Below are 25,045 nucleotides of genomic sequence, written 5' to 3'. Positions count from 1 at the left end.
CCACACAACACACACTAAATTAACCAGACAGAGAAAATACAACGCAAAGCAGCATGATATGTATTATGTACACGACAAACCACAACACAAGTTCCGTACAAGACCTGGTGGATACTCTAGGCTCAATAAACAAACATGCATTCTGCAAACCAAACTTATACTACACTAAAGTAAACACCATCATGTAGCAATAGAAACCAAAACACCATCCTCATACCAACATAGACTGTGATGTGCTGGTGGTCTTAATATCGCTCACTTGTTCGTTCACAGCTTGACTATGGTTCCATTATATATATACATATATATATATATAGGTCAGCCCGCAAGTCATAATTGCAGATGCTTGACCCAGTTAATCATCAGGGGCTTCATCTTGTTTTAGGAGCTTTTCGCACATCACCAGCCGCAAGCCTCTGCATTGAAGCAGAACAAAATTATGTCAACAGTTTGCTTATCAGTTAAAATCAAATCCAGAAACCCAGCTTTCCATTCAGTATTTTATCCAAAGTATGCACAGCTTTTAAAACGAAATGAGAAACTGATCCCGTCTTTTGGAATACGACTTCAAAAACTACTGAAAAATTCGGATTTAGACCTATCGCTATAATACCAGATACTCCACCACGGACAGTACCACTGCCTGAAGTAAATTTAGAATTACCCAATAATGAAAAATTTCACACTCTCCCGGTCAAATTTGACGGGAGTATTATGGTATGGCATCTTCTGTCTGGCGTAAACTTTTATTTATCCGGCAATCTCCTCCTACATTTTTCGACCGATCTCTTTGAAACTTGGTTTATATTATAATCATGATATGGAGTTGTGTCTCCCTTAAAAGAACTTTGATTCAATAACTTTCCAAAAGTTATTGCCCTTTGTTCATTTCAGTATTTTATTTTTTATCCGGAGATCTCCTCTTACATTTTTTGACGGATTTCTTTGAAACTTAATATACATTATGATCATGAAAAGAACTTTGATTCGACAATTTTTGCAAAAGTTATTGCCCTTTGTTCATTTCAGTTTTTGATTTTCACCTACATTTTTAGCTCACCTGCCCAAAGGGCAAGTGAGCTTAATTATGCCGTGGTGCAGAGTGCGTCTGACGTCAATATTTTCCTTTAAACAACGACTTCTCAATTATCAAAAGGCCCAGGGTACTGATATTGGGCCTGTAGCATGCTGGGATGAAGTGCTACGAAGTTTGTTCAAATGAATGACCTTGACACACTTTCACCGGGGTCAAATGTGTTAACATCTTCAAACCACTTCTTCTCAGTAACCAAAAGACCCAGGGTACTGATATTGGGCCTGTAGCATGCATGGATGAAGGGCTACCAAGTTTGTTCAAATGAATGACCTTGACCCACTTTCAAGGTCACAGGTGTCAAATATCTTAAATCTTCAAACGACTTCTTCTCAATAACCAAAAATTCCCCAGGTACGTACTTAAATTGGGCCTTTTGCATACTGGGATGACGGGCCAACAAGTTTGTTCAAATGAATGACATTGATCCACTCACAGGGGTCAAATGTGTTAAAATCTTCAAACAATTTCTTCTCAATAACCAAGAGGCCTAGGATCATGATATTTGGCCAGTTACATGCTGGGATGAAGGACTACAATGTTTGTTCAAATGAATGACTTTGACATATATATCCAAGGTCATAGGGGTCAAATTTGTTTCAAACCTTTAAACGATTTCTTCTCAATAAGCAAAAGGCCAAGGATGATGATATTTTGCCATTAACATGTTGGGATGAGGGACTACCAAGTTTGTTGAAATGAATGACCTTCGCCCATACTCAAGGTCACAGTTGTTAATATATGTTTAAATCTTTTAATGACTTGTTCTGACTCTAACCAAAAGGTCAGGGTAATGATATTTTCCCAGAAGCATGCTGGGTTGGAAGACAATAAACTCTGTTCAACCTAATGTCCTTGTTGAACATTCAAAGTCATATGTTTAAATCTTTTAATAGGTTCTTATGAATCAAACACTGATATTCTGCCTGTAGCTGTATTTTAGTCCACTTTTAAGATAACAAGTGTGAGATTAATACCAGATGAGCGATTCAGGCCCATTGGGCCTCTTGTAATACATTAAGAATATGATTATGCTACTTGTTATAAATTTCTAAGTACAAAATACAAAATACAAGTCCATGTTCATTTATGTCCCATCATCTAAGATGAAACAGAATATAGAAAACACCAATACTGTGCATGTCTCCAATCAAACTTTCCTGATAATCCAAGCATATATCAATTTCTACAGATTGTCATATTTCAAAATAGTGTACAACACACAAGTAAATAAAATGCTTATGTACAAAATAAACAACTCCATTTTTTTGAAGAGTAACATCACCCCAACACATGTCCTTATGTTTTGCCGAGCCCCGGAGACCAAGTATAAAACCACAGTGTTTGTAGTAAGCTGTCAGGTGTGTTTGAACCTAGTTGACAAGAATTCTACAGCATGTCTATTTCAGTGTCATTTATTGGATCACTTCTGTGTGCTAATTTGCCTTTTCCGTCTCATTCCAACTGATGCTGTGTACTTTTCATAACCTCAGTGCGACATTGGGCAAACGTAGGGCTGCTAACAATTGTGTGACTGTAGTTGTTTCGATGTAATTCAGCCGATCCAAACTTGACATCATCCCTCGTAAACTGGTTGGTTCTTATTCAGAACCGTCAGTATTCCTGATAACAATCCAGAATTAACACAATAACGGACACAGATCAATTACTGGGATATCATGATTTATATTAGCTGACCATCATCATCTTGGGGTCATCTTGGATTTTGACATTTCAAGAATATTATCACTATTTCCCAGGAAGTACTTTACAGTTCTTTCTCCTATTGCAATGATCGGTTCTATTTCTTTTACATTAAGTAATGTAAATCTTCTTCTTTAGTAACATATAGGGCTAGGGTCCTGATATTTTCCTATTAGGTTCCTGTGATGGAGTTCTAATACATGTTATGTTAAAAAGACCAGCAATGTACAATCTTTTTCTTCTAACTTTTGTGTTACGGTGAATTTATGGTTAACTTTGGGAGTGTAAAAGGTCAACATGGACTTTAATAAGTAAATAACTACAAGAAGCCTCTTTTTCAGTTCCATTATATAAAGACCCCGGGTCCTGATAATCGGCCAGTAGTACTACTGTGCTATAAAGTTCTCTCATATATATGACCTTAGCCTACTTTCAAGGTCATAAGGGACATATATGTCAATAATCAATTAGCCCAGGGTCAGTATATAAGGCTGGCAGAATGCATAATTTACCAGTAAGTGAGATCAAGTCTGTTCAAATGAATAACCTTGACCTACTTCTCAGTCAGTTTTCCCAATTATCATATATATTGTGCAGAAAGATTGTAAAGTGTTTTTCTGCGGATTTTATGGACTCTAAAATAATATTTAACCTGTATCTATCAGGTGTGTTTAAGCAAATGGAAACTTTGATTATCTATATCCAGGTATAGAGTGATTTTATATACAATCCACTTTAAAGGTCACACTTTGTTTGCAAACAGTTGATTGGTAGTTTAGTTGTATAGGCCCATTTGGTCTAAAAAAATACAATCCTGTGAATGTCACACAATCTGTAGTCTAGACATTTTACATACAATCCTGTGAATGTCACAATCTGTAGTCTAGACATTTTACATACAATCCTGTGAATGTCACAATCTGTAGTCTAGACATTTTACATACAATCCTGTGAATGTCACACAATCTGTAGTCTAGACATTTTACATACAATCCTGTGAATGTCNTTATAATCCTGTGATTGTCTCACAATCTGTAGTCTAGACATTTTACTTATAATCCTGTGAATGTCACACAATCTGTAGTCTAGACATTTTACTTATAATCCTGTGGATGTCACGCAGTCTGTAGTCTAGACATTTTACAAACAATCCTGTGAATGTCACACAATCTGTAGTCTAGGCATTTTACATACAATACTCTGAATGTCACAAAATATGTAGTCTAGACATTGTACATACAATCCTGTGAATGTCACACAATCTGTAGTCTAGGCATTTTACATACAATCCTGTGAATGTCACAAAATATGTAGTCTAGACATTGTACATACAATCCTGTGAATGTCACACAATATGTAGTCTAGACATTGTACATACAATCATGTGAATGTCACACAATCTGTAGTCTAGACATTGTACATACAATCCTGTGAATGTCACACAATCTGTAGTCTAGACATTGTACATACAATCCTGTGAATGTCACACAGTCTGTAGTCTAGATGTTTTACTTATAATCCTGTGAATGTCACACAATCTGTAGTCTAGACATTGTACATACAATCCTGTGAATGTCACACAGTCTGTAGTCTAGATGTTTTACTTATAATCCTGTGAATGTCACACAATCTGTAGTCTAGAGGTTTTACTTATAATCCTGTGAATGTCACACAATCTATAGTCTAGAGGTTTTACTTATAATCCTGTGAATGTCACACAATCTGTAGTCTAGATGTGTTACTTATAATCCTGTGAATGTCACACAATCTGTAGTCTAGACATTGTACATACAATCCTGTGAATGTCACACAGTCTGTAGTCTAGATGTTTTACTTATAATCCTGTGCATGTCATACAATCTGTATTCTAGACATTTTACATCCAATCCTGTGAATGTCACACAATCTGTATTCTAGACATTTTACATCCAATCCTGTGAATGTCACACAATCTGTAGTCTAGTCATTTTACATACAATCCTGTGAATGTCAAACAATCTGTAGTCTAGATGTTTTACTTATAATCCTGTGAATGTCACACAATCTGTATTCTAGACATTTTACATCCAATCCTGTGAATGTCACACAATCTGTAGTCTAGTCATTTTACATACAATCCTGTGAATGTCACACAATCTGTAGTCTAGATGTTTTACTTATAATCCTGTGAATGTCATACAATCTGTATTCTAGACATTTTACATACAATCCTGTGAATGTCACACAATCTGTAGTCTAGATGTTTTTCTTATAATCCTGTGAATGTCATACACTCTGTATTCTAGACATTTTACATACAATCCTGTGAATATCACACAATCTGTAGTCTAGACATTTTACATACCATCCTGTGAATGTCACACAATCTATAGTAGACATTTTACTTATAATCCTGTGAATGCCACACAATCTATAGTCTAGACATTTTACATACAATCCTCTGAATGTCACACAATCTATAGTCTAGGCATTTTACTTATAATCCTGTGAATGCCACACAATCTATAGTCTAGACATTTTACTTATAATCCTGTGAATGTCACACAATCTGTAGTATAAACCTGTTCCTTATAATCCTGTGAATGTCACACAATATGTAGTCTAGACATTTCAAAAACAATCCTGTGAATGTCACACAGTCTGTAGTCTAGACATTTTACTTATAATCCTGGGAATGGCACACAATCTGTATTATAGACATTTTACTTATAATCCTGTGAATGTCACACAATCTGTAGTCGAGACATTTTACTTATAATCCTTTGAATGTCACCCAATCTGTTGTCTAGACATTTTACTTATACTCCTGTGAATGTCACACAGTATGTAGTCAAGACATTTTACTTATAATCCTGTGAATGTCACCCAATCTGTAGTCTAGATATACTAGTTGTTTGGCTACAGGTGTCACACACTGCTGTACTGTAGTAGTTTGACTTTGTTATACCCAAACACTGCACACAGGACATCCTCCCTGTCTATACCTACAGCGTCTGTACGGCCTGTGTTAGTGTGTATGACCCTGAGGAACTCACCACCTCCACTGATGAGAAGGACCCTGAAGTTGTCACCGTCCCCTATGATCAGGTTCCCCACACTGTCATACACCACACCATGGGGGTTAAATGGTTTACCTACTGTTGATGGTGTTGGTTTATATGTACTGGGGATGTCACCTCTATATACAAACAGCTCCTTGAAATCAGTGTCCATTACAACAACATGTCGTTTTCCATCACCACCATCACTTTCACGACTGAAATCAGCGACTGCCACATTGTGAGTGACAGGACACTCCGAGATCCTGTGTGGTGAACACACTAATGGTTTCTCGGTCCCTTTAACCATAGTAGTAAACCACACTAATAGATTCACAGTCCCTTTAGCCATAGAAGTACACACCATTTTACCATCTGAGGTAAATTTGGAGATGTGTTTGATCATCCCTACAATGACATGGTTACTGGCTGTAACACATATACACATGGGATACTCCTTGGTACTGAATCTGTGTGTCAGTCGTCCTGATACCAGCTCCATGATGTTGTTGTTATCATCACAGACCCACAGTGTGTGTGTGGTGGGTGACAGACTGATGTCATTGATGTAGACATTGTGATTGACCTTCTGTTTTACTTCACCCTTCCTGTCCAGGAGAGTTAATGTGTCACTGTACTTGGTCCACATCTGACCATCAGTGGTGGGACATATAGAACTAATGTAACATGAAGACTCCCACTCCTCCACTACTTTGGTCTGTGGCAGTAGTTTGTATGTTGTCACTGCTTTCTTCACTTTTGCTCCTGACTGTTGTTGTTGTGTAGAGGGTTGTCCCAGATCATCAGATGTTGAGACTGACCGATCCTGGTCAGTTAAAGTTTGACCTTGACCTGAGGTGATAACTTTTCCCCAGGCTTCTTTCAAGTGATCTTGAGGATTTTCATTTGGAGTGAAGTTGGCAGTACCCAGGACAGGTTTTACAGGGAGACTGGGTGTAGGAGAATGGATCTCACAAAATGTATCATAAATCTGTATGTGTGAACCACGCTGGAGAGCTGCTTTACATTCATGAATTTGTTTTTTGAGTTGTTTCTCGTACACCTCCAGGTCCTGTTTGTATTTCTTTATCAGCTTGGTATTATCCTCTTCCATTTTGTGGTAAAGAGAGAGTGTCTGTGTTGTAAGCATGTCCAGCTCTTGTTTTAATTTTTCTGTTTGCATTTTTAACTTTTGTGACAGCTTCTCAAAACTACTGGTGTTGTCTTTAAGGAGCGTATCAGTAGAGTTGATGTATTTCCCAATTTGTACGAGGTCATGTTTTTCTGTTCTGTCTATAAAGTTTTTAATGTCGGGTTCCTCCTGATGGGTGATTTCACTTAGCTCACAAACTGCATGGTTTTTGTGATTAGAAGAAAGGCATTTTTGACAAACCAGTTCCTGACATGTTTCACAATACAAGTCTAGCTGTCTTCCCCTGTGGTAAATACATGTCGTTTGACCTTTGATACGGAGATGCATTTGGCTTATAGGGGTTGCCATTTTGATAAAAAGCTTAGTTATTTGTTGAAATCCTAAAGATGTTTGTTGTTCTTGTATAGATATATTGTTATCAGTAAATACTCACAAATAAGAAATGAAAACTTGACTTGACTGTCCCACCCAGTAGTATATGTTTGCTAAACTTAAAGTAATGTAAAACACTATAGAATAACCACCTCACGATCACTGATGTCACAGGGTTACTGTGATGATGTCTCCAGGTTTACCGTTCCACACTTCAGAAGGTTCACTTACATTGTCTATATAGTTATCCTGCCCTGGGATTCACAATCACATGATGAGCTTCCCTCTATCTTTGCTGATAAATCTGTAACTTTCCTGCGGACATTGTAAAAGTTTGATCAAAACTAAAAGTCAAATGTTCGGATAAATTTGACAATGCTGCTGACTAGTTAGTAATATCAACAAATATCTGCTCTGGATACGCCCATTACTGCGGCAATACGTAGATCTACCTGTTTAGACCTGCAGTTGTAAATAACTTCCCTGTGGAGCGAAAGGTACTCGACAGACTAACACTGATAATAACTTGCATAGTTAGTGAAGTAGGTCAGTGTAGATTGTGTTTAACCCTATGCCACATACAAGCCTATACAAAACAGAACTGTACATCAAGGAAGGAAATGTACAATGCTTGTTGTGAACATTATTACAGCCTATTATAAACTTTATTGATTGAGGATAAAATACATGTTTAGCCAAAGGCTAATCTTCCACATGGTCCTCTTGTTAGTAAAATACATGTGTTAGATAAAATAACATATTTACGCAATCAATATATAAATAAACATGGTAATCTTGCTAGTAAAATACATGTGCTAGTTAAAAGTTACATATATATTGATGCAATCGACATATATAAGGTTATATCACAGTTATCTTAGTTAAGAGTATCACAGAATGCATAAAGTTTCATGCAAAGGTATTTCATCAATTAAATGGCATATGCCTAATATACATACATGCTAATATAGCAAACAATAAAAATTGACATAGTTATACGCTAATATAGCATAATCTAAAATATTAATATAATTTAGATAAGAAGTCTATTTAGAAAGTTACAAGTTTTGGTTACATGGAGAAACAAGTTAAAATCTAAGACATTGCTATACAGTATTTAGTAAGTTTTCGTTTGAAAGTGGTAAAATTGTCTGTTTTCTTTAAGTCACTGGGTAAAACATTCCAGTCATTACCATTAATGACCTCTACCATTTGAGTGCAGCATCTCAATGACACTTATTGTAAAAGTTTAGTGATGGAGAATTCTGTTTGAAATTTATTTTTTAATGCTGATCTGTTTACACTTTTGATAGATTTCATTTTTTTTTTATAGAATTAATCAAAGTTTACTTTGATGCATTTTTCACGAAAAATTTGACCAAAATTGAAACTTTGAACATCAAATTTAAAACTTGCATGCTTAAAATTTGTTAATAAAATAAATTCATATTTCTGTTGTTATACCCCCGCTTCGATGACGTCGGGGGTATCTAGTGTTTGTTTCGTCCGTCTGTCCAGGTGTTCGCGTACCATATGTAGGTCACTGTGACCTCTGACCTACGTAACGTGAGACTTAACGTCTGAAAGGTTTGCAAGGTTTGCGGTGCATATCTCCTGCTTTGTGGTTACTGCGTCCTTCAACCTATCTACTTTGACTCCCAGAATCACCCTCATCTTAAACCTATTCATGTGCTAAATACATGTACATGTATATACGTAACGTTGTCTAGTACCAAACTACCTTCGGTGAAAATACTTGCAGCATATAAACTCTTCACTTGATTCTTCCAATCCACATGCCCATCACTCCCACCAATTCCTGATCAATCAAAGCGGGGGTATTCACGAAGACCTCCCTTCGAGTGACATCTAGTTTTCATTATTTGTTTCTGACCAGTCAATTCCACATGAAAAAGACCATGGCAGTCAATTGTTCACAAATTAAATACACAGCGGTTCTTATTGATTTAAAATCCTGTTTTATATACCCTCCTACACTGTTGGAATTACCTCCTTGCCCCATATGTAATGCATAGCTATTTATGTTGTAATTACATATTACTGTATTCTATTCTGAAGATTCTTCTACAGGTCTGTAAGTATTATGCTTGCTGCACCCTAGGTGGGTGGAGATCCCTTTTTTCTTGCTGTATCTTTGGTGGGTGGTATACTTTATCTTGTTATACCTGAAGTGCTGACCTTAGGTCAGGTTATTACACCCTGGAGGAGTGGATTCATCCTTGAAGTTGTAGGGGTTATACTTATACTTTCTAAAGTTCTCTGCACCCCTGGAATATGTCTTGACAAAACGGAAGACATATACAGTTAGCAATTTTATTGAACTTAGGTTAAAGAAAACCTGACCAATAGCTAGGCTTGTTCCTATCCATAAGGATTACAGAGGAACATCACCCAACTTCAAAATTAGTCAAGTTTACCGTTACGCTGAAATGCATTTCTTTTTATGTACATCAAAGGACAACACTGTTATACTTGTATCATATACAAGTTGGTATGTACAGATCTTTCCATTTTGTCATGACATGATATGCCAGGGATGAAGTGAGCGTTACCCCTGGGATGTTGAAGATGGGTCGGATTGCTGCCTTGGTGGATTGGTCTGTCGTTTCCCTTTCCTTTGTCTTATGCTTAAGTAGGTATAGCTGGATCTGTCACCGTCATCTTGTACAACCCTATGTAGGCTGAACTGTCATCATACACTAAATGGGTGGATCTGTCACCGTCATCTTATACAAACCTATGTAGGCTGAACTGTCATCATACACTAAATGGGTGGATCTGTCACAGTCATCTTGTACAACCCTATGTAGGCTGAACTGCCATCATACACTAAATGGGTGGATCTGTCACCGTCATCTTGTACAACCCTATGTAGGCTGAACTGTCATCATACACTAAATGGGTGGATCTGTCACAGTCATCTTGTACAACCCTATGTAGGCTGAACTGCCATCATACACTAAATGGGTGGATCTGTCACCGTCATCTTGTACAACCCTATGTAGGCTGAACTGTCATCATACACTAAATGGGTGGATCTGTCACAGTCATCTTGTACAACCCTATGTAGGCTGAACTGCCATCATACACTAAATGGGTGGATCTGTCACCGTCATCTTGTACAACCCTATGTAGGCTGAACTGTCATCATACACTAAATGGGTGGATCTGTCACAGTCATCTTGTACAACCCTATGTAGGCTGAACTGCCATCATACACTAAATGGGTGGATCTGTCACCGTCATCTTGTACAACCCTATGTAGGCTGAACTGTCATCATACACTAAATGGGTGGATCTGTCACAGTCATCTTGTACAACCCTATGTAGGCCGAACTGTCATCATACACTAAATGGGTGGATCTGTCACCGTCATCTTGTACAACCCTATGTAGGCTGAACTGTCATCATATACTAAATGGGTGGATCTATCACTGTCATCTTGTACAACCCTATGTAGGCTGAACTGCCATCATATACTAAATGGGTGGATCTGTCACCGTCATCTTGTACAAGCCTATGTACGCTGAACTGTCATCATACACTAAATGGGTGGATCCGCACAGTCATCTTGTACAACCCTATGTAGGCCGAACTGCCATCATACACTAAATGGGTGGATCTGTCACAGTCATCTTGTACAACCCTATGTAATGCTGAACTGCCATCATACACTAAATGGATGGATCTGTCACCGTCATCTTGTACAACCCTATGTAGGCTGAACTGTCATTATACCCTAAATGGGTGGATCTGTCACCGTCATCTTGTACAACCCTAGGTAGGCTAAACTGCCATCATACACTAAATGGGTGGATCTGTCACAGTCATCTTATACAACCCTATGTAGGCTGAACTGCCATCATAAACTAAATGGGTGGATCTGTCACCGTCATCTTGTACATCCCTATGTAGGCTGAACTGTCATCATACACTAAATGGGTGGATCTGTCACAGTCATCTTGTACAACCCTATATGTAGTCCGAACTGTCATTATACACTAAATGGGTGGATCTGTCACCGTCATCTTGTACAACCCTATGTAGGCTGAACTGCCATCATACACTAAATGGGTGGATCTGTCACCGTCATCTTGTACAACCCTATGTAGGCTGAACTGTCATCATAAACTAAATGGGTGGATCTGTCACAGTCATTTTGTACAACCCTATGCAATGCTGAACTGCCATCATACACTAAATGGGTGGATCTGTCACCGTCATCTTGTACATCCCTATGTAGGCTGAACTGTCATCATATACTAAATGTGTGGATCTGTCACAGTCATCTTGTACAACCCTATGTAGTGTCATCATACACTAAATGGGTGGATCTGTCACAGTCATCTTGTACAACCTTATGTAGGCTGAACTGCCATCATACACTAAATGGGTGGATCTTATGTAGGCTGAACTGTCATTATACACTAAATGGGTGGATCTGTCACCTTCATCTTGTACAACCCTATGTAGGCTGAACTGCCATCATATACTAAATGGGTGGATCTGTCACCGTCATCTTGTACAACCCTATGTAGGCCGAGCTGTCATTATGCACTAAATGGGTGGATCTGTCACAGTCATTTTGTACACCCCTATGCAATGCTGAACTGCCATCATACACTAAATGGGTGGATCTGTCCCCGTCATCTTGTACAACCCTATGTAGGCTGAACTGTCATTATACACTAAATGGGTGGATCTGTCACCTTCATCTTGTACAACCCTATGTAGGCTGAACTGCCATCATACACTTAATGGGTGGATCTGTCACCGTCATCTTGTACAACCCTATGTCGGCTGAACTGTCATTATACACTAAATGGGGGGATCTGTCACAGTCATTTTGTACAACCCTATGCAATGCTGAACTGCCATCATACACTAAATGGGTGGATCTGTCTCCGTCATCTTGTACAACCCTATGTAGGCTGAACTGCCATCATACACTAAATGGGTGGATCTGTCCCCGTCATCTTGTACAACCCTATGTAGGCTGAACTGCCATCATTAACTAAATGGGTGGATCTGTCACAGTCATCTTGTGCAACCCTATGTAGGCTGAACTGCCATCATAAACTAAATGGTGGGATCTGTTACCGTCATCTTGTACAACCCTATGTAGGCTGAACTGTCATGATGTACTAAATGGGTGGATCTGTCACAGTCATCTTGTGCAACCCTATGTAGGCTGAACTGCCATCATAAACTAAATGGTGGGATCTGTCACCGTCATCTTGTACAAGCCTATGTAGGCTGAACTGTCATCATAAACTAAATGGGTGGATCTGTCACAGTCATTTTGTACACCCCTATGCAATGCTGAACTGCCATCATACACTAAATGGGTGGATCTTATGTAGGCTGAACTGTCATTATACACTAAATGGGTGGATCTGTCACAGTAATTTTGTACAACCCTATGTAATGCTGAACTGCCATCATACACTAAATGGGTGGATCTTATGTAGGCTGAACTGTCATTATACACTAAATGGGTGGATCTGTCACCGTCATCTTGTACAACCCTATGTAGGCCGAGCTGTCATTATACACTAAATGGGTGGATCTGTCACAGTCATTTTGTACAACCCTATGTAATGCTGAACTGCCATCATACACTAAATGGGTGGATCTGTCACCGTCATCTTGTACAACCCTATGTAGGCCTAGCTGCCATTATATACTGTAAATGGGTGGAGATTTCTTTTACCTTGGTGCCACCCAAACTGGGTGCTGGAATTTTTTTTTGTTTAACCCTATATAAGGCTGTTACACTAGTGCCATGCAGATTGGAGTTTGCCAGGCAGTAATCAGTTGGCCATTTTGATGTTTGCGTGGCTTGTTGTGATTTTCTTGTGTAGCGGAACTGGACTGGGTTGAATGCCGATGACAAGGTAGCTCAATTGGTAGAGCATCTATCTAAGAGTTCAGAGGGTCTCAGTTCAAATCTAATTGATAAAGATAATAAATTGATCAGTTTGTCACTACCAGTTATAATGACTGTAGGTTCTTTAATCAATACAATTGGTTCATTATTGAAATCGAAGTGTCAGATGTACACAATGTAAAGTACACAATGAAGGTCTGTTACTATTAGGTTTTTCGCTCACCATGGTCCTTCCGTCCATCCGTCCATTGTCCGTCTGTCGACTTTTCTTTTAAAACGCTACTAGTCCTGAACAGCCAAATAGATTTTGACTAAATTTGGTCTGGAGCATCCTTGGGCCAAGGAGACTCAATTTTGTATAAACAGTGGATGTGGACCCCCTGGGGGCAGAGGGACAGGGCCGAATAGGGGAAATAGACGTAAAACCTTTAAAATCCTTCTTCTACAATAGGGATAAAGGGATGTTATCCTCATTTAGTCTGGAGCATCCTTGGGCCAAGGAGACTCAATTTTGTAAAAACAGTGAGTGGGGACCCCCTGGGGGCAGAAGGGCAGGGTCAAATAAGGGAAACAAAGCAAATTCTTCAAAATCCTTCTCCTTCTGTTGGTGTGACAGGATTTTGTCCAAATTTGGTATGAAGCACCCTTGGGTGAAGGGGAACCAATTTTGTATAATCGGTGGGTCTGACCTCCCTCGGGACAGAGAGGCAGGGCCCAATAAGGGATGTAGAGGAATAGCTTTAATATACCATTTCTTCTGTTGGGGTGAAGGTATTTTGACCAATTCAAACAGAAGCATCCTATTTGAAAGGGAAATCAATTTGTATAATTGGACAGTTTGAACCCCCTGGGGGCAACAGGGTGGGGCCAAATAGGGAAAATAGAAAAATAGCTTTAACATTCTTTTTAGGTCACCTGAGCTTTGCTCACGTGGATGGAATTTTTTCAAACTTGGTCATAATCATCCTTGGTAAATGAGGCTACAAAATTGTAAAATTATTATACCTACCCCTGGGGGTCTGAGCAGGCCCCAACGGGAAAGTTAACCAATAATTCAAAAATCTTCTACTCCGAATTCAAAGGTACTACAGTCAATTTCGCTGCATGTATAAAAAGATCATCAGGGGCTTTGTTTAAATTGTAAATTTCAGTATTCCTGGGCCATCCCTTCTCCTTTGGGGAGGGGGTAAAATTTACTATATAGTTTATATAGGGAAATAACACTTTTGGGTATATATTGTCCATTTTCAGCAGGAAATTATTCAAACTTGGTTGGAATGATTATGATGCCAGATGACAATTAGATGGTATGAGAAAATGAGATCCTGTCCCATCCCCAGGGGCTGGAGGGGTTGGGCCCTAATGGGGATTTTCAATTTCAACAGATTTTATTGACTTTATATATGTCAATTGGATTGGACATCCGGCTAGGCTTATTTAAGTCCTTTCCAAACTTATTTACAAACATTACATATATTCTGTCATAACAATCCAATTAAACAGTGCAGGGGAGATAACGCCAATTTAGCTTGTGAAATGAAAATTTTCAACTTTTATTCAATCATTTTCTGTTTATGTTTTGATTATTAACAATTAAATAAATCATGTACATTTGTTGACAACCCATCCTACATAAAATCAAAGGGATACAGGCCCAAAAGTCCCTGTGTATAAGTTACCAAGAAATAAACATTTTGTAAAATTTCAGAATATGATATCGATTCATATAGGAAAATGTAGTTATTATTATATATTATTGGAGTTGATTCTCTTAAAATTTATTTAAAAAAGCACTATAGAATATTCATTTAACTATGAAATAGTTAGAACAGGTTATAGAACATTACATGCATAAATTTCCAGTCCAGCCGAATACCAGAGATGTTGTGAAGACAGATGTACAAAATGTAAATACACCAGTATCAATACTTATTATATTAGCAGAATGATTATGACACTATAAATAATAGTATCACTTTCAATGTAAAGTTTAGCTGTGAGTGAGATTACATATCAAGTCTATTAGTTTGACAAATATAGTCAGATATACTTTGTAAAATGGATATGTTGATATCAGTGCTGCATGTATATTAAACACCCATTTAATAGAGTTTTTAGATTAAAATGATCATGATTATCAGTTTTACCAAATTGAATTTTTATTTCTAATTGCACTCTAATGTTGTTATTAAAATTCAGGTTCCTTAAATTGTCTTTTCTCACCTCTCTGTTCTGATTTAAGGTATTTCATACAGCGTCATGTAAGTGTATATATTTTGTAACAGGCTCATAACTTTCCTCAAAATGAATAAAGTATTGAAGTCGCTTCGTATACTCATGTCAAGAACAATGTCAATAATTACCTTTGCAGAAATGATTTGTCGAAAATATTGTTGATTTTGTCTGAAAAGTAACTTTTGAATGCAGAATTTTAGTGGCACAAAATTGCAATGTATAATGAAATCAATGGAAAAAAATACCTGTACATGCATTCCTGAAGTATCCATGTAGTGACTATTGTCGGGGAAAAATGTGAGAGAATGATGACATGTATTTTGATTGGATATTTTACAATAATTCATAAAGCTAACAAGACTTTTGATACAAGTCAAGCCAGATTACCTGAGTGAGAACCTGTGGTGAATGGTGTACAGGTAAAATCTCACTTGCTTTGTAAGCTTTTTTCCAACCTCAATCAGCCTTGTTCACTTTCAATTTTTCTCGACCAACGAATCTCCAGACCTTATGATATTTACAAGTTTAAATGATTTTTTTCCTGAATTGTGACTTTTATTCAGCTTGGAAAATGAACATATAAAAAGTGAGTTTTTTCATCAGTTACTGATTTTTTTCTCTCTGAAATTTAATGTGCATGTACCTCAATTATGTTTGAGAAATATTGGAGGAGGATTTTTTTGTGACAGGGATTGTTTAATGCTAAAGGCATGCATTATTGAATTTTATATACAGTTTGGTGTGGCAGCCATATTGGAATGACCTAACAGTTTTTTCCCTGGATACCTGTTTTCATATGACCTTACCTGATTTGGGAATGTTAAACCAAAAACAAAGGCTTAAAAGTACAGAAAAACAAGTGGGAAGACATTTTTAACCCTTTCACCACTGTAGACCAAAATAGACTCATCCAGATCAATGCTTGGTAGAGTCTACTAAAGTAACATAGGGGTGAAAGGGTTAAATGAACGAAAGACAAAGTTTCTTGAAGTTTATAAGCATGATACTGACATTATATTGCAGTACTGTGGTTCTTGAGCACAAACAAAAATAGAATACCGGAATGTCAACAAAAACATAATTTGAACTCAAACTCAATATAAAACTAGGGCACAATATGAACAAAGGACAAATTTACATGGAGACCCTTGAAAAAATACAAGGAGAATGAGAACAGGTGTTCTAAAAGGGTAAACATGTCCTCCCTAACCGATGATCCCCGCCATGTAAATCTAATTCAAATCCAAGTAATGTCACTTCCTCACATCGAGAACTCGGGTAGTGACAACAAAAACACACGGTACTCTAGTGAAATTCAACAAAAACGCACAGTACTCTAGTGAAATTCATCAAAAACACACGGTATTCTAGTGAAATTCATCAATAACACACACGGTATTCTAGTGAAATTCATCAATAACACACGGTACTCTAGTGAAATTCTTCAAAAACACACGGTACTCTGTGAAATTCATCAAAAACACTCGGTATTCTAGTGAAATTCATCAAAAAGACACGGTACTCTAGTGAAATCCATCAATAACACACAGTACTCTAGTGAAATTCATCAATAATACACAGTACTCTAGTGAAATTCATCAATACCACCCACGGTATTCTAGTGAAATTCATCAAAAAGACACGGTACTCTAGTGAAAATCATCAATAACACACACGGCATTCTAGTAAATTCATCAAAAACGCACAGTACTCTAGTGTCAAATTCAACAAAAACGCACATTACTCTAGTGAAATTCATCAATACCACCCACGGTATTCTAGTGAAATTCATCAATACCACCCACGGTATTCTAGTGAAATTCATCAATAATACACAGTACTCTAGTGAAATTCATCAAAAAGACACGGTACTCTAGTGAAAATCATCAATAACACACACGGGATTCTAGTAAATTCATCAAAAACGCACGGTACTCTAGTGAAATCCATCAATAACACACAGTACTCTAGTGAAATTCATCAATACCACCCACGGTATTCTAGTGAAATTCATCAATACCACCCACGGTATTCTAGTGAAATTCATCAATACCACCCACGGTATTCTAGTGAAATTCATCAATACCACCCACGGTATTCTAGTGAAATTCATCAATAATACACAGTACTCTAGTGAAATTCATCAAAAAGACACGGTACTCTAGTGAAAATCATCAATAACACACACGGCATTCTAGAGAAATTAATCAATAACACACGGTACTCTAGGGAAATTCATCAATAACACACACGGTATTCTAGTGAAATTCATCAAAAACACACGGTACTCTAGTGAAAATCATCAAAAACATCTTACTTCATTCACATAGAGAAAGAGAATATTTCCCTTTGAAATAGACTGAACCCGCACAGTGCTCAGTGGTTCTCGAGAAAAACCTAATCACTCAAACGTTAATATTTCAATCCTGACACCATAAGAAAACTTCATTTAACAAATTTACGTCATTATGTTATATTTTTTTACTGATAAACTTTAACACATGAAATCATCAATCAGATGATAAACTAACTGACACGACAGTATGACGCAGGATTCGTTGTTTGTGTTGCTGAAGTCACATGATATCACGAGTCATTGACACTTTCTGATACATAGGTATGTATGTAGTGATCAACACTGGAGCGGACCTGTTCAAGTAGTGATAGTGTATTTTTCCCACTCCTTATCTGGACTCTTGCCAAGTTATTTATATGACACAGGGATTTGAATATATTTCCTTAACATTTATAATAAGGAAATATAATAACTCATGGTTCTTATATACCGCTTTATCACAACCTAGTTTGTAGGTCGTCTCAAAGCGTTTCACAAATTATTACCCGTTGTTATAGGACCTTTGCAACCAGCCAATATCTTTAAATTCTCAACTCCCTGGGGAGCATATAGCTTCAGTTTCAGTTTCTTTATTACACTCTTGACACACTTGGGTGTGTAACAAGAGGTCAAAAATTCAAAACAACATACACGGCAGACAGGGTAATACAGTTACTAAGTTCATTGTAACATATGAATAATTATATTAAATACACATTAAAGTAACTCATTCAAGAATGATAATGATTATAAGCATATAAAGGTACTAAATAACAAATTTATGCAATTTTAGAATAAACTGAAACTGTATGACAATAATCAGCGTGAAATACATAGGTTTTCTACATTTTAAAGAAAGTAGCTCACTCTGGATAATAAATTTCAAACATATACCTCTCATTTTAGCTAAACTTGGATTGATATAAAAGTAATGTGCGATGTATTTATGTCTATAATTAGTTATCGTAGCATTATTACATTGAAAAAGATAGTGGTATTCATCCCCAATACCATTATTACATAGCAAACAATTACAATTATTATGTGGTACAGTATACCAACCCATCTACCAGTTTCAATGTGTAATTTTAAGTTCGACATTCTAAATTTGCTGATAATTATACGTTTGCTGGAATTAAGCGTAACTAGATATGATTCAAAATTAAACTGGTTTTTAAAGATACAGTAGAACTGTCCACTAGACGAAGAGTCAATAGTAGAGAACCAATTGATCACATAAACGTTTTTTAAGCAAATTTTTGAAGAGTGATCTATTCATTGTACATGTGTTTTGTAATATCCAAATATTAGTAAACCCTGTGTTATTAAGTAATGATGTTATATATATCCAAGCCATTTACATTCTGCAGTATCATTTTCTTGCATTTTTAGTATAAGGCGATATAATACACTAGATAGCTTATCTCCTCCTGTTATTAAATTTATGCCAAAACATTAGCATTCTAACTTTAATTTCTATTTCTAATGGAAATTTGCCCAGTTCGCCATACACCATAAAATTTGGTGTACTAGTTCGATTATGTAAAATTTTCTTACAAAATTGCAGATGAATATTTTCAAGGATACTTACATTTTCAAATCCCCAGATTTCACATGCATAGAGTAAAATTGGAAATACTAGCGAATCAAACAATTCAAGTTGTAAGTCAATGGATAAAGGAATATTTCTTATTTTGGTATACACTGCAAACAATGCTTTCTCTGCCTGGTTAGCTAACTGTTTGTTTCTTTGTTTTAACGAATGATCCATTATAATAAAACAATATTCCGAGATAAGGGTAAGAATCATCACGAGTTATTGGATCATCAAATAGAGTCAAATTAAATCGCCGTCTGCTTTTCCGTTTTTCAAAAATTACTATTTTTGTCTTTTTGGTATTGATAGTCAATTTCCAGTTTTCACAATAATTTTGAAAACAATTAAGTGTATTCTGCAAACCTTCAGGTGATTCTGACATCAACACAGTATCATCTGCATATAAAATAACAAATAATTTCACATACATACCAAGGTTATTTTCACATAAACTGTCAATTTCTTGCAAACATGATACGTACATTATTTTGTTGAAGATACTCTTCTAAATCGTTTAGAAATATAGAAAACAAAAATGGTAACACATTTTTCGCCCTGTTTTAAACCAACACTGCACATAAAAAATTCAGATATATCATTTCCATTATGAACACAAGATTTTGTGTTTTCATATAAATTATGTATTACTTTGAAAACTTTTCCTGTTAGTGAAAAGGATTGCATTTTTATCCATAAACCGGCTTTTTGTTTTTGTTTTTGTTTATATAGAGATAAGAATATGTAGTGGTTGAATACCCCTTTCTAAACCCGGCTTGTACTTGTGATATAAGATTAATTTCATCTGCTAATACAGTTAATCTATTATTAAATATAGATGTAAATAACTTGCCTAGACATGAAACTAATGTGATTGCTCTCTAATTATCAAGATCCTGTTTATCACCTTTGTTTTTGTAGATAGGTTTTATAATTCCTACTGTCCAATCTGTCAGACTAAACCTGTGTTAAGTACAATATTAAAAAAAATCGAATAAACTGGAAGAAATGTTTGTAGAGTATGTTTAATATGTTCATTTACAATTCCATCTACACCACCAGCCTTATTACTCTTTAATCTATATACAGCTTCTTTAATTTCATCTTCAGTTATTGTGTCATTTAATATTTGATATATTGCATTGTCATGTATATCAGTAATTAAAATCTCGTCTTCCTCCTCCTAAGGTTTATAAAATAGCTAAACAGTTTCTGTATTGTTAGATCAACTTTATTTGTTTGATCGTTACCCGATAGTTTATTTAAAATTTCCTAAAGATATTTTGGATCGTGTTTAACCGAGTTTCTTATGTTATCTTCCATACTGTTAAGATACTTTTTGAAACATTTATTCATTTCTTTTTCATATTGTTTACTTTTTTTGTCTTCAACTTTTTCCTATTTACTTCATTCTCAACCCTGCTATATTCCTTTTTCGATACATGGAATTCTTTCCTTAACTTATCACATTGTTTAGTATACCGTGGTTTGTTGTTTCTTTTCCTATTCTTGTTAATGCATTTTTGTTTTTTACCAAATATATTAGAAGCGGAAGATGTAAAAATATGGCTAATTTTGTGAATAACATCATCTATTTCAGCTCGGGAGATTTGGTCAGTTGGTTTATTAACTAATCAATCTAATACATTATTTAATGAATCCCTATTTTCATTGTGTTCATTAATAATATAATCTACAAAATATTTTTTTAATTCATTTTTCCAATTTTTATAATAATCATTTACTATGTTTGCATTAGATAGATCGTATACTTTGTTACCATTTATCGATGACCCACAAATGGTAAACTCAATGCGACAATGCACATCCGAGAGCACAGGATCGAAGTCAGAAACTTCAAATTCATTGATACAACGGAATAATTCTCAAGATACCAAAAGATAATCTATCAATGATGAATTATTACATGTAGTTATTCCTATATACTGGTCCTTTCCAATTCTACCATTGGCAATATAAATATTGTTTTGCTGACAAAACTCGATTAGTTTGTTTCCAAAATTATTCACTCTCGAAGTACATTGACTTTACCTAACTAGAGGTATATTAATTACATTTAATTTTTCGAAGTCATACATTACATCAAATAAATACTCATTTTCATCAATATTTAGTACATCAACAAGGCTATTGTCTGGTTCAATAAAATCTGGTCTCTGTTGCGTCTTAGAATTATAATCTCCAATTAACGCTACCTGTGTATTGTCATTACAAAAAATTAATCATTTCTCGCTCTAACTCAGAAAAACCATCAACAGTTGAGTACCTGGAACTGGAAGTCTCAGGTGGGATATATACATTACCCAGAAGTATATCATAATCAAGGTTTAACAGTGATTTTGACAGTATTACCCATTGTACATATTCAGAATTAATTTTTGGGAAATTTAATGAGTGCTCAATACTTTTCTTGTTGACTATAACAATACCACCAGATATTCTTTTACAGTTAGATCGATGTTAAATATAGTATGAGTACCCTTCCGGTAACTTTAGAACATCTAATTCGTCAGTTTTACTCTCTAGAAAAACTAGTAAATCAAATGAAACAATAAGTTGCTCAAATGTTGTTAGAATCAATTTTGACTTTAGACCACAAACATTTAAAAATGTGACTTTTAGGGTAGAATTACAAAGTTCATTACGATTAGTGGAACCTCTTGTTTTACATCCCTAAGTTGAGGGGATGGCTGAAGCTGACCATTTATATATAATTTGTCCTCCTTAAGACATGCTGATTGTCCTCGCCATTTGGCCTCCTTGAACATTGGATAAAGAACTTTTCTCCGTTCGTTGATCTCTGGGGGGAATTGTTCATACACAGAGAACTGTTTTTTATCTGCCAATTTTCCAAGGACTGTATTTATAACCTTCTCACGATCCCTCCTGTTACAAAACTTGCCCACAATGGACCTAGGTCTACCATCGGTTCTTGGTCGCAGCCTATGAAACACTTGGAAGGGGATTTCGTCATGAACTTCGAGAACATTGCCATTTTGGCACTCACAGCTAGCATTCAACAATTCTAGCACTGCCCAAAGATGTACTCATTTACAGCTAAGTAGACTGGAACAAGCGGAGTAAAGTATCTTGTTCAAATATATGTAAAGTATCTTGTTCAAAGATACAACACAGTGCTGTGACTTATCAGCAATGTGTAATAGATGAATGTGACCTTTAATTACTTGGATCATTAACATATCTCAGATCTATAATTATGTAGAAGTTCCTGGTTCTCCCAATGCTTATCAAGTCTGTATATACAGTCTTAATTATTATACAAATTTTGTAGACTTCCTATCAACATTTTACTGTTTACAAGTTGACAGAATAGACTTAGTTAATATAATCTGTCTTTAATAATAGATACTTCATGGTTTTAACCCTTTCACCAATAGCTGTAGACCATAATAGACTCATCCATATCAATGCATGGAAAAGTCTACTTAAGTTACATAGGGGTGAAAGGGTTAAGGTTTAATACTCACATAAACATTGTACATATTGAGGTAAATACATCATATAAAGGGGAGAGCGTGTTTGATACCGTGTGACATTAACAGGTATATGTACTACAGGTGGGACAGGTAAATATATATAGCTGTACATAATAAATAGCTGTACATATATATATATATGTGTATCAATTTATTATAAAATGTCATTTTTCACACCTCAGATCCTGATTGGCTGGAACTGTGTCATGTGATTCCCGATACAAAATTATATCGACAGATTGGTAAAAAATAGGTTGGTTGACTGGGTGTTTCTAAAATAAGATTGATAAGCATTGCAATTTGTTAAAAAAGTCAATGATTTCAGTGTGTTGTGTTCTTTTATTGCAGTTTACACACTTACATTCCTTGATATTGAAAAAGATATAATTTTATGATAAAACTATGTTAGCCATTTCTTCGTCCTAGGTCATTTTTTTTTTCTCAGGTAGAGAAAACCAGGTATCAACTTTACTAAAAGGTTTTTGTTATATCATATCAAATGTTCCACATACATGTACATATTGAATCCCTGTGATGTATTACAAAGGGTTCATGTTCAGTAACTGAAGTCGAACCTCTCAACTGTCCACACAACACTTGTACATGTACATATATATATCATTAATGTACTAGATGGGAAGAACTTTTGGGAATGTCCATATATGTATATATAGCAATGTGTAACTGTTGAGTGGAATATATTTAAAGAACCATCCCGTATTCAGTAAACATTCCACACAGTAACAGGGACCTGACCAGGATCTGACCCAGCTATCAGTGTTTAGATTATATCATATAGCTCACACAGACAGGAGCTGGATGTCCTTGTGTATGTTGTCAGTGTACCCTGACTGTATAATGCTCCCCTACACACTCCCCAGGAGGTAGTTGTGTATGACTTTAGACATATACAGGAGTAAGGACTGGCAGGATTTAACAACAAATACACAAGGCGGACGTTACTCATACTCAGTGTTAACCTGTGGAGGACAATGTGGACATGTACAGGGTTTGATACCATGTGACATTAACAGGTATGTACAGCAGGGAGAGGTGGGACAGGTAAACATATATAGACAAGTATAACAGAGGATTGCTAGGTATATATATCGCATGTAGAGTCCAATAGACAGGTCAATATATGGTAGAGTATTGACAAGTAAACATATAATACAGGAAATGAAGTAAGGGAAAGGTTGGTCAGGCATTCATCTAAGGTAGGGAGCGGTTTGTTATATTAAACAGAGGATTGGCAGAAAAAGATAACATGTACAAGACTGTATATAGAAAATGGACAGGTAAATATAACAGAGAATAGACAGGTAAATATAACAGAGAAAAGACAGGTAAATAAAACAGGAAGAGAAAAGACAGGTAAATATAACAGGTAGAGAATGGACAGGTAAATATAACAGGTAGAGAATGGACAGGTAAATATAACAGGTAGTGAGTGGACAGGTAAATATAACAGGTAGAGTATGGACAGGTAAATATAACAGGTAGAGAATGGACAGGTAAATATAACAGGTAGAGAATGGACAGGTAAATATAACAGGTAGAGTATAGACAGGTAAATATAACAGGTAGAGAATGGACAGGTAAATATAACAGATAGTGAGTGGATAGGTAAATATAACAGGTAGAGAATGGACAGGTAAATATAACAGGTACAGATTGGACAGGGAAATATAACAGGGAGAGTATGGACAGGTAAATATAACAGGTAGAGAATGGACAGGTAAATATAACAGGTAGAGTATGGACAGGTAAATATAACAGGTAGAGTATGGATAGGTAAATATAACAGGTAGAGTATGGACAGGTAAATATAAAAGGTACAGATTGGACAGGTAAATATAACAGGTAGAGTATGGACAGGTAAATATAACAGGTAGCGAGTGGACAGGTAAATATAACAGGTAGAGAATGGACAGGTAAATATAACAGGTACAGATTGGACAGGTAAATATAACAGGTAGAGTATGGACAGGTAAATATAACAGGTAGTGAGTGGACAGGTAAATATAACAGATAGTGAGTGGACAGGTAAATATAACAGAGAATAGACAGGTAATTATTACAAGTAGGGTAT

At 36.1% G+C, this 25,045-nt stretch overlaps 2 protein-coding genes across 5 annotated transcripts in view; one reads left to right on the top strand and one right to left on the bottom strand.

Annotated features, from left to right (window-relative positions):
• LOC110453822 overlaps positions 1–25,045 on the top strand; it is a 52,751-nt gene that overhangs the window by 5,923 nt on the left and 21,783 nt on the right. The window contains exon 1 of one of the 4 annotated variants that reach the window (XM_021502992.1): positions 22,953–22,965. The exons of 1 other annotated variant lie outside the window; for it this stretch is intronic. The gene's annotated coding sequence lies outside the window, so the exon portion shown is untranslated. 2 more of the 4 variants (XM_021502990.1, XM_021502994.1) reach the window with 2 other exon arrangements.
• Positions 5,705–7,336, bottom strand: LOC110453827. The gene has a single exon (XM_021502999.1). It carries the CDS (start codon positions 7,334–7,336, stop codon positions 5,705–5,707), a length of 1,632 nt encoding a protein of 543 aa, XP_021358674.1.

Source organism: Mizuhopecten yessoensis, unplaced genomic scaffold (genome assembly GCF_002113885.1).
Source record: "Mizuhopecten yessoensis strain PY_sf001 unplaced genomic scaffold, ASM211388v2 scaffold7521, whole genome shotgun sequence".
NCBI classification, from domain to species: Eukaryota; Metazoa; Mollusca; class Bivalvia; order Pectinida; family Pectinidae; genus Mizuhopecten; species Mizuhopecten yessoensis.
The sequence above is the reverse complement of the archived record's forward strand: the minus strand, read 5'-3'. Positions and strand labels throughout refer to the sequence as shown.

What these genes read in the sequence shown, in the direction of transcription:
- LOC110453827 (XM_021502999.1), bottom strand. Translation starts at nt 7,336, where the DNA reads ATGGCAACCCCTATAAGCCAAATGCATCTCCGTATCAAAGGTCAAACG.